The 13,392-nt window shown below is 37.0% G+C and overlaps 1 protein-coding gene across 5 annotated transcripts in view; it reads left to right on the top strand.

The window, feature by feature from the left end:
* Positions 1 to 1,521: 1,521 nt before the first annotated feature.
* Positions 1,522 to 13,392, top strand: part of LOC127976072 (kinesin-like protein KIF13B) — a 39,842-nt gene continuing 27,971 nt past the window's right edge. For 2 of the 5 annotated variants that reach the window (XM_052580174.1, XM_052580173.1), the window contains exons 1-2: positions 1,522 to 2,710; positions 6,644 to 6,728. In XM_052580174.1, the coding sequence (XP_052436134.1) occupies positions 2,641 to 2,710; positions 6,644 to 6,728 (155 nt within the window). In that variant the 5' untranslated portion in view covers positions 1,522 to 2,640. Of the gene's footprint in view, positions 2,711 to 6,483; positions 6,515 to 6,643; positions 6,729 to 13,392 lie in introns of those variants that run through there. The other 3 variants (XM_052580176.1, XM_052580175.1, XM_052580177.1) reach the window with 2 other exon arrangements.

The following is a 13,392-nucleotide window of genomic DNA, read 5'->3' as shown; positions in this document are numbered from 1 at the left end:
TATTTTTAAGGGAATCATAATTTTAGAATTAAGTTAAAGTTATAACGTAAAAATGTATCGTTGTATCCTTTTGGTCTCATGAAAATACATTTGGGTGGTTTTATTTGAGAGTTCAGCATCCTCTAGTGGGATATCACAGTATTACATAACCAAGAAACTGCGACGACAAATTATTAACTCGTATCTGACATACAAATACCGTCTCTCTAAGATCTCTATGCACTAATTTGAATAACCAGTAAATACAAAACAGAAATAACACATGACAGATAGATTGTGACCTCATCGTGATCGTCATCGACCACACCAAACACACTTTTTTATTTATTTATTTATTATTTTAGTATTGTCCTCTTTCTTTCCCTTTATTATTATTATTATTATTATTTATTGTAATCTATTTCTTTAGGCTAATTACTGTTCTGTTTCTGGTTTGTGCTATGGATTTTTATATCGTTTAATGCTCTTTTTAACTACTATCCTTTCTATTGCTGTTTTAATATTTTTGCGTTTAACTGAAAGTCTTTTTTTTTTACTTAAAACATAAAAAAGAAAAACAAATACTTATAATATTATTATTATTCTTTATTTATTGTAATCTATTTCTTTAGGTTAATTACTGTTCTGTTTCTGGTTTGTGCTATGGATTTTTATATCGTTTAATGCTCTTTTTAACTACTATCCTTTCTATTGCTGTTCTAATATTTATACGTTTAACTGAAAGTCTTTTATTTTTTTTACTTAAAACATAAAAAAGAAAAATAAATACACCTGAATAATTACACTGACAAAATTTGTTTATATAAAAAAAAAAAAATATATATATATATATATATATATATATATATATATATATATATATATATATATATATATAAAATGTAAAGTAACTATGTAAAGTACTAAAATATGACCAGCAGGTGTCGCACAACATGAACAAGTAAAAACTAGACCGTTAAACGGGGTTCAAGGAAATTTACATAATGTAAATCGCTGCCATTTACTTTCGCTATCAGTATTTAACTCCTTAAAATAAGTAATATTAAAGAACCATCTCTCTTTCCAAAGCTATATCGCCCTGAGTTTGTGTGAGCATTCGGAACATCCAACTTTATATGGATAGGATATAAAAATGTCTGTTAACGATGTAAAAGGTGGACTTAAACGGGAAAACTACCGAAATATATCTGACCTCACCACAATGGCATGAACTTCCTCACACAATCAGCTCTGCCTCATCGGAGGTTGAAAGGCTGTTCCAGGACATCGGCTGAACACAAATGGATGGAAATATACTTGTAATTAAAAAAGCTTATAGTACGACTAATGCAATAATAATAATATTATTTGTTATTATTGTTGTTGTTACATTACTGGTGATTTGATTATTAATTATTATTATTAATAATAATAAAATTAATGATAATTATTGATGAGTGTATGAAATCACTTCTTTAATCATTTTGTGTTGTTATTTTTGAGGACTTTTACTTTGAAAGATGAACTTCCGCTGGGCGTCATAGATCACCGTTAACATCACTGGCTTCACGCTGCTCAGTCATGGAATAAAGCGGTCGCTTATTTCGACCGTAACATCCACGCTGGAGTCCTTAAATCAGTCCAGACTTCATTTTCCCGGATTCGCTAACTATAGAAGACGTGTGTTTCGTCTCTATCATATTGGATATTAACCCAGAAGATTTGCCGAGCTGGATGGGAATGTAGAGCAGCACCATTGTTTTAATTAGCTCGTGAAGTTGGACCCAGCCTGAAAAGAAAAAAAAAAATCAACAAATAACGTTACCCATCAGATGCGGTGTGATCTTTTATCATTTCAACAATTCGCGATCAGATTTCGGAACTAACTGCCAGAGTAGGATGTTTAGGATTTTTCTGAGTCGTTGACATTTTCATTAATGGTATTTCTTTCCATTTTGTTCATGTAACGTTAAAAGTGTTGCACTGACAGAGCAGCCAGACTTCTAGTAACGTTAGTCCTGTGGATTGCGACCATTGTCTTATTTTTTTAAATATATATTTGTGAATAAACATTATACAGATCTGCCTGCATTGCACTTTACCCAGATAAACACGATTAAACCTCCATTGAAATAGTTTTGCAGTGTTTCCCTGATTTAAAACACCTGCAGGGGTATATTTGTTTTTTAAATGCAAAACCTTCTTAAAGTAAAATGCGGTAGTTAGACTGTCACAGCCAGGCATTAATTATTTAAACCCTGCTTGCTTATTAGTTACTCGGTTTCCTGCTGGACAAAAGTCTTGACATTTGCAGTTTGACCCAGTGTGAGTGTGACAGGGATCCAGGAGGGAGTTGGCTTTGCTCTCGGCTCTTGTTTTTGATCCAACTAAATCTCCAGCTGTCAAGACATTCCGCTAAACTTTGCTTTTACACTATTAAAAGCGACCATGTCTTTACTGTGTCGTTCAAAACGCAGAAAAACAGCCCAGTAAGGACGATGCTGGCCATTTTTGGACACGACACGCTTCAGATATCACAATTTATCCGGGACTACTGTGACAGGCATATCTAGATGAGTTTTATTTTATGAACTCGTAGCTGTCAGGAAGCATTTTGGTCGTTTTATAACACGTCTTCTCGTGGATATATCGACATACATCATGGGTGACGCTAATTTGAACGACTCCAACGTGAAGGTGGCGGTTCGAGTCCGGCCCATGAACCGGAGAGGTGAGTCTCAGTTTCAGTTCTGTCACTTCAGATATGACATGTCACGTGCAGCCTGTAGTTCAAGACCCAGTGTAGTGCTTTCTTGTGGTATTCCTCAGAAGATGTCTAGCTAGCCAGCACACTAGGTTTTGTGACACGGCCATTTAAAGGCGTCATATGATGCGATTTCAGTCTTTCCTTTCTCTTTGTAGTGTTACAAACTCTTGGTACATAAAGAAGATACGTAAAGTTGCAAAGACTAAAGTCTAAAAAAAGATTATTTCTAAAAGTTAAGACTCGTCCACGCCCCCACATCTCTATGTCACTATGTGGGAAGATTTGCATAACGCTGCCCAGATGTACAGGCAAAGAAAGAATATTCTTTTTTTTCCCCCTCATTGTAGTATTGTTGCTGCTGCCAACATATCAAATAGACGCTGTGTTTCATTGTGAAAGCGAAACTACTTTGTTTGGCCTTCCAAAAGAGGACACGACTAGAAATCATGTTTATATCACATTTATAATGGGGTTTATGTTTATGTCTTGTCGCTCTAGCCAGACAGGACATCACAATATGTTAAGGGCATAACATTTCCGTCACACGCTTGAGGTATTCGGCCAATCACAATGCACTGGATAGCTGGCCAATCAGAACACACCTTGCTTTTCAGAACGATGAATGTTGTAAAAATCTACGCGTTTCAGAATGCGGGGCAGAAACAATAATGTACAGTATGTGGAAAATAATGTGTTTTTTTTAGCCTTAAACACATCCAATACACCAAATAATGTTCTTTTTAGCAGCATCATATGACCCCTTTAATCTGATCAATAATGAGGTTTGACAAAGTTCTGAGAAAGTCCATTTGATCAGGCCATGCCAGCTGGATTCTCTATGTAACGATGCTTGTTGGGTCATATGACCAGATTGAGTAAATAGAAAATATATATTAAAAAAAAGGAGAGAAAAATATTGTGTCAACTCTGATATGTTAAATGTATGATTGCAATATGAAAAATGCCACAATAAAAAGTATAAAAATAAAAAAGAGTTAATAGAAAATGTGATGCTATCTATCTATCCATCCAAGACTTTATTTATATTTGGGTCTTGAACTTTTTAATTCAACTTGAGTATATATGGTGAAGTTCATTAACAATATGTAAAGTGCAAAATATGTATACGTTATCAAACATATAGCATTTATAAAATGATTGGTTGAGATAAATTATCACATTACATAGCTTAAAGTTGCCGGCAGCTACACATTTCCAGGTTTTCTATGACCAAAGAATCTCTGTGTATTTGATACATGCTAGATGTCTGTCTATCCAGAGGACACCCCATTAATGTCATAGATAGTTTAATTAAATATCCTTTTTTCTATTCACCTTTTCATTTTCTCCAAGATTATTAGCCTGATTACTTGCATGTCTTTCACATGAACGCATGACATTAAAGCAGGTCTTGCCGTGGGAGAACATGTGTCTTGGTAAAGCCACTGAAGCGTGAAATATTTGCTGCATTGTAGTGATGCGGTCACGTGTCCGACTGGAGCGTAACATTCGGTCACAAGACTCCAGCACCGATGGTGTGCTGACAGCCTGTGTGAGCTTTCTGAGTCACATAACACTTCCCAGTCTCCGTTTGTAATGCTGGAATTCTGACCTTCAGTAATGTATTGTTCCGGTTCCCAAGACTTTTCAGACGTTATTCAGAACTTGAATTTGAAAGTTTCTAAATGACACTAAACTTTCTGTTTTACTTGCGCTGTCTCTCTCTGTCTCTCTCTCTTTTTATTTTGGACAAAGGCAGGAAGGGAGTCTGAATGGACTATTTGCCAGCGTTGCATAACCGAACATGTTCCCATGGCCAAAAATGTGTTTGTATTCCTCCAAGAAAATGTTCATTTTAAATCCTAAGACTATGTAAAGATAATTTCAAAAAACCTTTTTGGTGGATAAAGGGATATAGAGGTTTAAATAGTTAATGATTTACCGGTTTAGTTTGAGTACACCAGTTGCCTCGCTTCTCACATGGCCTGAAGAATACAGTTACAGTTTCATGTAACTAACTAAAACGTGCATTGGTTTATAGTTTTACTTCCATAAACTTAGGCAAATAATTATAGAAATTAGCTTCAGGGCATTGTCACTGCCTTTTGTTCACTGTAGATAAATAGTCGCTTGGTCTTTGTTATTGTATTCAGGATTCTGTCAATCTTTCCACTTCATCACTGTTCATCAAGATTACATGTGCTTATCGCTCTCACCTGAGTGACATAATGCAGGAAATTCAGATTTTTGGACTGGCTAGCTGTGGTTAAGCCAGAGGGGTCTCCTTATTGGACCTTGGCCACCAATGCTGGGAGGAAACCAATTGTTTCCTGCTTTAACAGGAAGTTGTCACAGCTGGTGTGGCTTCGGATTGCATCCTTTCCAAGGATTTCTGAGTCAGCTGCAGATGCTTTCCATTTCCCTGTTGTTGTCAGTAGGAGAGTTTGTTGGTTTCAAACATGCTTTGGCCTGCTGTTGGACTGGGTGTGTTAGTATCAGGCCGTTCCCTTTGTTTGTCAGCAGTCAACAGTGCATCACATAAACTTTCAGCTGACCGAACTGCAAGACTTTATTTGGAATCCATTTATTGGACCGGAAGCTGCTTTTTCAACAGGCTTGCTGCTGACATAGTGTTTGAAGGAATGCTGTTGCAGGTTCTTCCTGCTGTTGCTGTCAGAGTGAAGGCTCTGGCCAAGCTGAGACCCGAGCCAATCCCAGAGTTCAACATTAAGGATGGCCCGATGGCATGTGGCCAATGTTAAGAGAGTTTCGTGCCAGTTCATGGAGGTGTCACTTGATCTGTATAGCCAGTGCTCTGTTGTCACTGGATCTTGTGTTCATTGACCATGTTTCTGTGTTTTTATGTTGTGCAGCTTAAACTAAACTTAAACTAAACATTTTCTGAGAGTTATAAAATGATCTTAATTTACTTCCCTTGTCCAATATCTATAAAAAAAATTGTGTGTGTACATTTAACATTTTATTTATTATTTCTAATTATTTTCAAGTAATTGTGTACACAAATATTGTTTATTTAAATAATTGTGTTTGCCAGCCAGTGTTATTCTCTTAATTTAAACAAATTATTCCAATGTTTTAAATTAAATAATGCAATGCAAAAACGAAACCAAATCCACTGACGGCATATGCCACATTTTATCAATCTGGTCAATTTTGCTAAATAATCTGAGACCGATCATTGACTATTCTTACTTCTTATGACTACATTCCAAATTAATACATAATTGGACATGAAATATTGATTTTTGCTTTAAATTGTTTTCACATTTGAGAACTTATGACCTGCTGAGTTTATTGCAATTTCACATTAACACTGAAATCATTTAGGAAATAGTTGGTTAAATAGTCAATTGATTAAAAAGGATATTGATAAGATTGCCACATGGAATCTGACGTGTGTACAATCATTGCTTTAGTTTCACAGATTTTTTTTCTAATGTTTTTAACAGTCTGTCAAGTGAGGTTATAATGGGTTTTGCTCTGAACTCTTTCCATATCTGTAAGAAAAATAGTGGTGGATGATTTCAGGAACACTCTCTGTGTCAGAATGCTGGTTTGGTTTCAGTCCTCGAGCAGCATCTCCTGCTGTGAAATAAACCCCTGCTATTGATTTTAGCCTTTTGTTCTGCCTAATCAGGATGACTGGGAACTCAGTAGTTCATAAGATTCTTATTATATACATCTAAGTGACAGAGATGGGACGAACATATTTGGAGTAGCAGTTCCATAGGATGCTTCATCTGATCAGTTTAGTGGCGTTTTATCCATATTTCTTTTATATTTTAACAGTTTCTTTTTGAGGTGATGCAGCACAGAATAAATTCAAAATTTATATTATTTGGTTCTTAAATTGCCTCAATGTGTTTCTCCCTACAGAAAAAGACCTGAACACAAAATGTGTTGTGGAAATGGAGGGGAATCAAACATATCTGTACCCGGCAAACCTAGGAAAAGATTCCAGGTAAGTCAGATTGGACAATCTGACATACTATATTAAGACTTTTATTCAGCAAGGATACATTCAATTGTCTGTTTCAAAGAAATGCTGTCCCCTTGACATTTCTATTCATCAAAAAGTCCTGAAAAATGTATTTGTGTTTGTGTTATTGGTACAATATTAAGCTGGAACTGTTTTCACCAGTGACGATAAGAATTGTTTTTTGAGCACAAAATCTGAATATTAGAATGATTTCTGCTATCACAGGAATAAACTGCATTATAAAATATTAATGTAGAAAACAATTAATATGTAATAATTTTTCACAATATTGCCATTAATGGCGTTTTTGAACAAATGAATGCCACGTTGTTTAACATAATTATTAAAAAACACTAAAAGTCCTACTGACACTAAACTGCAAGGTAGTGTAAATTTACCAACATTGTGATTTGTTCAGAATAGCTACTAGTAGTATGCAGAATACCCGGTGACCCACTACGTTTGCATACTGCAGTGGTTACTGTATCCCACAATGCTTTTCACTCAACTTGGCTCAACAATAACTGCTGCTGTTTATAACATCTTTTTTCTTGACTCATTATTTGATTGTATTGAGATATTGCAAAAAAATTGGATTTAAAATAACCATTTCTTTCTCCAAGATGAAGAATCGAGGCATTTGAACTCTATTGATTTAAAACAAAAAAAATACATACAGCATGGTACTCTTTAAAATGTTACGAACACTTAATACCTTTTGTTCCTAATTTTTTTAAACCGTAATATTTAATGTATACCAAGAGGTTTGTAGAGTTGTATGCTGTATTCCAGAATTCCATTCCAAACAAGAGCAGCATTTGTTTCTCTTCCTCTGTCAATCAGATATTTCACGTTTTGGACCCTTCATGAGAACGGGTGCGTCGTTGTCGGTTTGGGTCGGTCGGCTCGTACAATGGGGGCTGAGGGAGAACAGGAATGTGGATGTGCAGTTTTTTTTTAACGCAGCCTGCTGTTTGCTCCGTCCTGCCGTGTGTCGGGGCATAACTCTCCTCCGTCTTGACTTCCTCTCTTTTTCTCTGCCCTCCGTTGTCACGGAAACGCAGAAGGAGAGTTAACCCTAGGTCATCCATAGCTGAGGAGCTCTTGTGTCTGGAAAAAAGGGGAAAAATACAAGCTAGCTTTAGCATCTGTCGGCCATAAACATTTCCTCTGACTTTTATGGCGGGTAAACAAGAGAGCGCAATTATTTTTCCCCTCTGCTTTTCTCTTGTGGTGCAGTGCAAACAAAGACAGAGGTTGAACAGGTTTTAAACTTGGAAATGAATGGTCGAGCCGCCTGCTGCCTTCGCACAACAGACAGTTTAATTGCTGCGTTGAGTTCATGTGTCATGCCGCGCTCAGTCGCCTGCCCCGTTAATGCCCCCTGCGATGCAGATGCCTCAAATGGCAAGGTTCACATGACCAAAATAGCCTTATTTTTCAGATTATTGCTGGCATTTCGTATTAATTATGATCTGTCATGTGCTACAACACATTCCAGACCATTTTTTGTGTGACGGCTACACATGCAATGTTTATATGTCCATGTATATTAGTCTTTCAGTCCTTTGTGTGGTTGTACCGCTCGAAGCATGTCTAATGGCATCACATACTCAGCCTGAATGAATCTTAGTGCCTGTCCATTTGCTTTAATGAAAGAAAATGACATTTGAAAGGTTGTATGTTTGTAAGTAGCTCCTAGGGGTGTTTTGGACGGGTTGAGCATTGAACACACCCAAACATGAGCAGTAAGTATTATTACTAAATGTTTGCATGTGCCTGGCAAATCAATGTATTTTTGACTGTATTTATGAATTATGATAGAAATAGCATACATATCACTTTAGAAAAATCTCTGTATTATTCATAAAGACCAATAATTGCTTGTCACTCCCCACTATTTCAGGATTATTAACAGTGTTTTGCAGCTGTGCCCTTGAGTGTAAGGCGTGTGTTAGATTTAGTTAATTTAAGGAGCTGCCAGCACATCAAGACTACGACCATCCCACCTAAATGCACAAACGTGTACTGGAGAGACAGGGTGTGTTTTATGCAGACAGGAAATCAGCCAGACGTACACTAGTCAGAATGAGTTCAGGTGTGTTGAAGACTCACAGGACTGCCACTCTGTGTAATAAAGTGTTTTTTGTTTTTTTTATTATACATCTATCTCTATTAGTGATTGCAGTGATGCACAGAAGTTATAGTCACATTCTCAAAGAAACTTCTTCAAAAGCATTTTCAGATATCCTCGATATCTTAAATGTCATGAATGCTTCTTGAATAGGCATGGACATGATGTAAGACATGAGGTCGCTGAACAGTGCTCTCAGATGTTCAGATGCTCTTTAAGCAGGATGAATTCTGACTCTGAAAGTGATTCCAATTATATTGCTGTTCTTGTGTCATTATAGTTATAGATGTGGTGTTGATTCTGCTGTCATCATAGAATTAGAATGAGTATTAAAACATTATATAAGACAATAGCTGTAATTCAATAATAATTGCATATATTATTTGTATTTCTGCTTTCTGCCTAATTGACACCACATGCGTGTGCACATGAATTTGTTCTTAACCACATTGAAGTGTTAATGAATTTGGAGTATTCTAAACGAGAAACCTTATGCCCATGGTTAGTCATTTGCATAAAACACTCCAAAACCATCTCGGCAAGACCTTTCCTTTACAGTTTTTTGTCAATCTCATATGGAACTCTCCAAAGACACACTCTCACCTAAGAGATGTACAGCAAGGTCCTCAAGCAATGCCAAGAGTCAGTTCTCAAAACTAGTTGAAACACAGTCACCTTTTAATGCAGATCAAGATTACATACTCTTATTAGCCAACTATGCATACGTGTATCTGTGGTGTTATTCAGAGAAATTGCGCAGCTCCAGCTGTAAAGCAGCTTTCCACTTTCAGTATGTGTATATATGATGAAATATGTTTATATATAATCTATATATTCTCTCTATAATCTTACAATGGCTAATGCCTACTTACCAACCTTTACATTTCAGCAAATCAGTGAAAATGACTGGATAAGCGTCACATAATGTTAATGAGCACTGCTGATTGAGTTTAATTGTACACTTTTCGTTACACTGTTGTAATTACCGGGACATTGAGTCACAGTTGGGCTACTTTAGCTTAGAAAAATCATTTCTGCATCATGTGGAAGACATGCCCTAGAGTGCCTCCTGTTGCCCTCGGTCTGCTCAAGAGCATTAAGTTCAAGCATGAGCCCATGTCTATTGGTGCGCATACATTCATTAGGACATCTATTATGATCTAGTGGATCATAATTTAGGTCAAGGGTAAAAAAGGTCATCTTTCCAAGTCACAAGCTGCATATTTGCTAGCAACCGAAGCGGAATCACATTTTTTAAAATGACTTTACGTCAGAGCCCAAAAGCTGAAGGGGAGTTCATGTGTGTCTGAGTGGACGGTCGGGTTGTCTTTCTGACTAGCCCGTCATGCAAACGCCAACCACGAGGTGTTCGACAGCGTTTGGCACTACCCCTCGGTCTCTGGCATATTGGCACTGACAGCTGTCACCGTATTGTACGTCACCAACCCATGAGAAAGCTGCAGTGGACCATAACTAAGGTTCACTCCTTCCTCCCCCTTGTTTTCAGACTTCGGCCCCTGCAAGAATGCAGACAAAGACATGGGGATTTACAGTCCTGGCCTCGAGTCGACACACACTTAGCGTTGGAGTAGTCGATACACTCTTGAAGGAGAGATTTAAATGGTTCTCTGTAGGAAATGCTTTCCTCAAGCCTATTAGGAATATTAGGACAGTCTGATGAGGCATCGAGTGAATCCATTAACTAGCTCGAAATGAAATCGCAAGCATGTTTCTGGAATGCTCCCTGAGATTGCATGAAAGCCTGATTGAATGTAGTGGAATTAAATGTATGTTTGATGCCAGTCAAAGACAGATTGAGGCCAGTGACTTGTTTGCAAGACTGCAGACTAGAATCAGCCATCACTTTTTAGCCTGTAAATGGAGGGTTTTCCCTCTGGTGGTGTCAATGTGGTTTTTATTTTCCGCCTGTGGTGCTTTGGTCTCGGTTTCATTTGTATACTATTATAGCACCAAGCCGGAGTGGTGATTGTTTGCAGCACCAATGGAGGGATACAGAGAGTGGGGGAAGGGACGATACTGTTGACACAGTCTTTCATAGAAGCCTCCTCCCCTATACACAGTTCCTTGGATAATAAATGTACAACTATTAAAAGTAGCGACCGTTTGTGATGAACTCGCTGTTATTGTGTGGCGAACAAAGTCTAATTTTTCAAACCAGTGACCTTCATTGCAGTGTTTGCCACAGCGTTATTTTGTAAGCATGGTAAACATTTAATTATTCATTTTGACATGATTTGAGTAAGCTAAATTGATTTATATGCAGTAACTGTGGGAAGGGCTAGATGATAATATATCCGTTTTTTTTGTTCCATATTTTGTTTGCAACTAACTATGGAGTTTGCAATCAAATTCCTGAAAGACTGTAGTTTTTCCTTTTTAAATCACAGCTTGTGATCATTCATTATAGTGGTATTTGATATTTAATAAATGTCAGTAGCCAAAATGCAGATTACATTTTTTTTTTTAATAGAAACTTTTTTAACATTATAAATGCATTCCCTTTTTATTAAATAAATGTTTCCTTGCTAAAAAAAAAATATATATATATTTTTTTTAAACCAAAACTTTCAAATGGTAGAGTTTAAAAATAATTATTTGTTAATATGCAAGTTGTTATTTTTTCTGTATTTGCTTGTTTGTCCAGCCCTTACTGCAGGATTTTTCCTGGTTTGGGGGAAGGGTCTTATGTGAGCTTGTCTCTGCTGCACGCTGCCAAACCGTCACTTTCTAAATGAGTGTTTTTGTGTGTGCGATTGCTAAAGAAAGTGAGAGTCTGCGTCTTCCCCGGCTGCTGAGGACTCTGCTCAGTCAGTGCTGCCTCATATCAGGAAGCCTCTGACTCACTCCCACAAAAACAATGTCGTAAAGCAATATACCAGATTACTAGCGAGGCTACTCGATGACATCATGAGAGAACTCATGTGATTAACAGCACCGCAGCGCTGATCCCAGTTCTAGAGTGTCTCTCAGCGATTGGTCTCACCTGTCACTGAGACATTTTTTGGGTAATAACAACCACATGCCTCCGCCTCCTGTAGGGAAAACAGGCACAGGCGTAGAGGCGCAGCATACGCATTTTTCATTTGTACAGTTGGCTCATGGATGATTCCGATCTGTGCAGATGTACAGGACAGCCGTGTTAGGACAACACAGAGTGATGCATTGTGGGTTTAGTCCAGCAATGTTTGGAAATCAGACTGGGAACTTGGGAGCAGCTGCCAGCTTTCCTTAGGTTGTCATGGCTTCCGTCATTGGACAGTCAGAAACACGAATCTAACAAAGAACCAATTATACTTTCTCCAGTTATTTTATTTTTTTAATATGTTGTTTTACATAGTTTTTATTTTAATTGTTGGTTTATGTTATTAATTTATTTATTTTATTTAGCTAACTATGAAGTGATAAAGCATCCATTTCAATTTTGCCAATTTATACCTAAACACATTTTTATTTTATTTTTAATTGATTCCTTTTACTTAATGTAATTTTTTTTCTTTCTTTTTTTTTGTCATTAAATTACTGTATATTCTGCAATCAGAGTAGTATTATTCCAGCACAAAAATTATAAAAATTACATTTATGGGGACTATATTAATTTAAACAGATATATTTACACTAAATAATAAAAAAAAAAAATCATCCATGTCATACAAACTAAGCGATTCACTGAAATGATTTAGATTCTCAGCCCAAAATAAATATGAGAAGGCTGTTTAGCAGAGCATTTTTAATCAACATTGCATGAGCAAAAATGGCAACCATGTAGCTTTCTCCTGGAATGAATATACAGTTGTGCTTCGAGCGATGGATAAGATTAGAAACATTGCTAAGTAGTGTTATTTGTTTGAAATGATTCATTTCAGTACTTTGTCCATTCCACCAGGGACAGTACACCATTGTATTTGTCATGTTGGTGAATCAGGTATGATAAAATGTGATCAGAGGTTTAGTTAGTGTGTGCTTTGCCAGATAGTACAAGGTTAAAGTCACTAGGGCTTGTAACGAGTGTTTGGCAAAGGAGTTGCCGGAGGCGGGAGCTGCAAGCATGAGCAGTAGTCTGGGTGTAGCACACGAACCAGTGAACTCATTTGCCACTACACACATACCTACTGAAAGCTACACCCTTGGCTGTGGAGGTTTGGTAGAGACCTCCTTCTCAAGAATTAGTAATCTGTCCTTTAGCTGTCTTGTAAAGCATGCGTTAAGTTCCTATGATGCATGAAATTGATTTGTTTTTCTCTGAACTATCTGTTATCTGTATCATGCAGTTTATGCCCTGCAGCAATGGATAACAAGGCTAGATTTTGAGAAACAGATAATATGGAGACAAGATCACTTTCTAAGAATATCCACACATTTATTTAAATGTCAGAATTGAGGGTCTGTCACTCAGAAATGCTATTTTTAGTGTTACAGATATGCAGCTGTCTCCACAGCTTTCCGAATATCCACCATGTGTGTTAGTCCACCCTGTTTGCCAGACCTCCTCCA

This window comes from Carassius gibelio, chromosome B17 (assembly GCF_023724105.1).
Source record: "Carassius gibelio isolate Cgi1373 ecotype wild population from Czech Republic chromosome B17, carGib1.2-hapl.c, whole genome shotgun sequence".
In the NCBI taxonomy this organism is placed as follows: domain Eukaryota; kingdom Metazoa; phylum Chordata; class Actinopteri; order Cypriniformes; family Cyprinidae; genus Carassius; species Carassius gibelio.
Note: the sequence above shows the minus strand (reverse complement) of the source record. Positions and strands in the feature narration are given on the sequence as shown.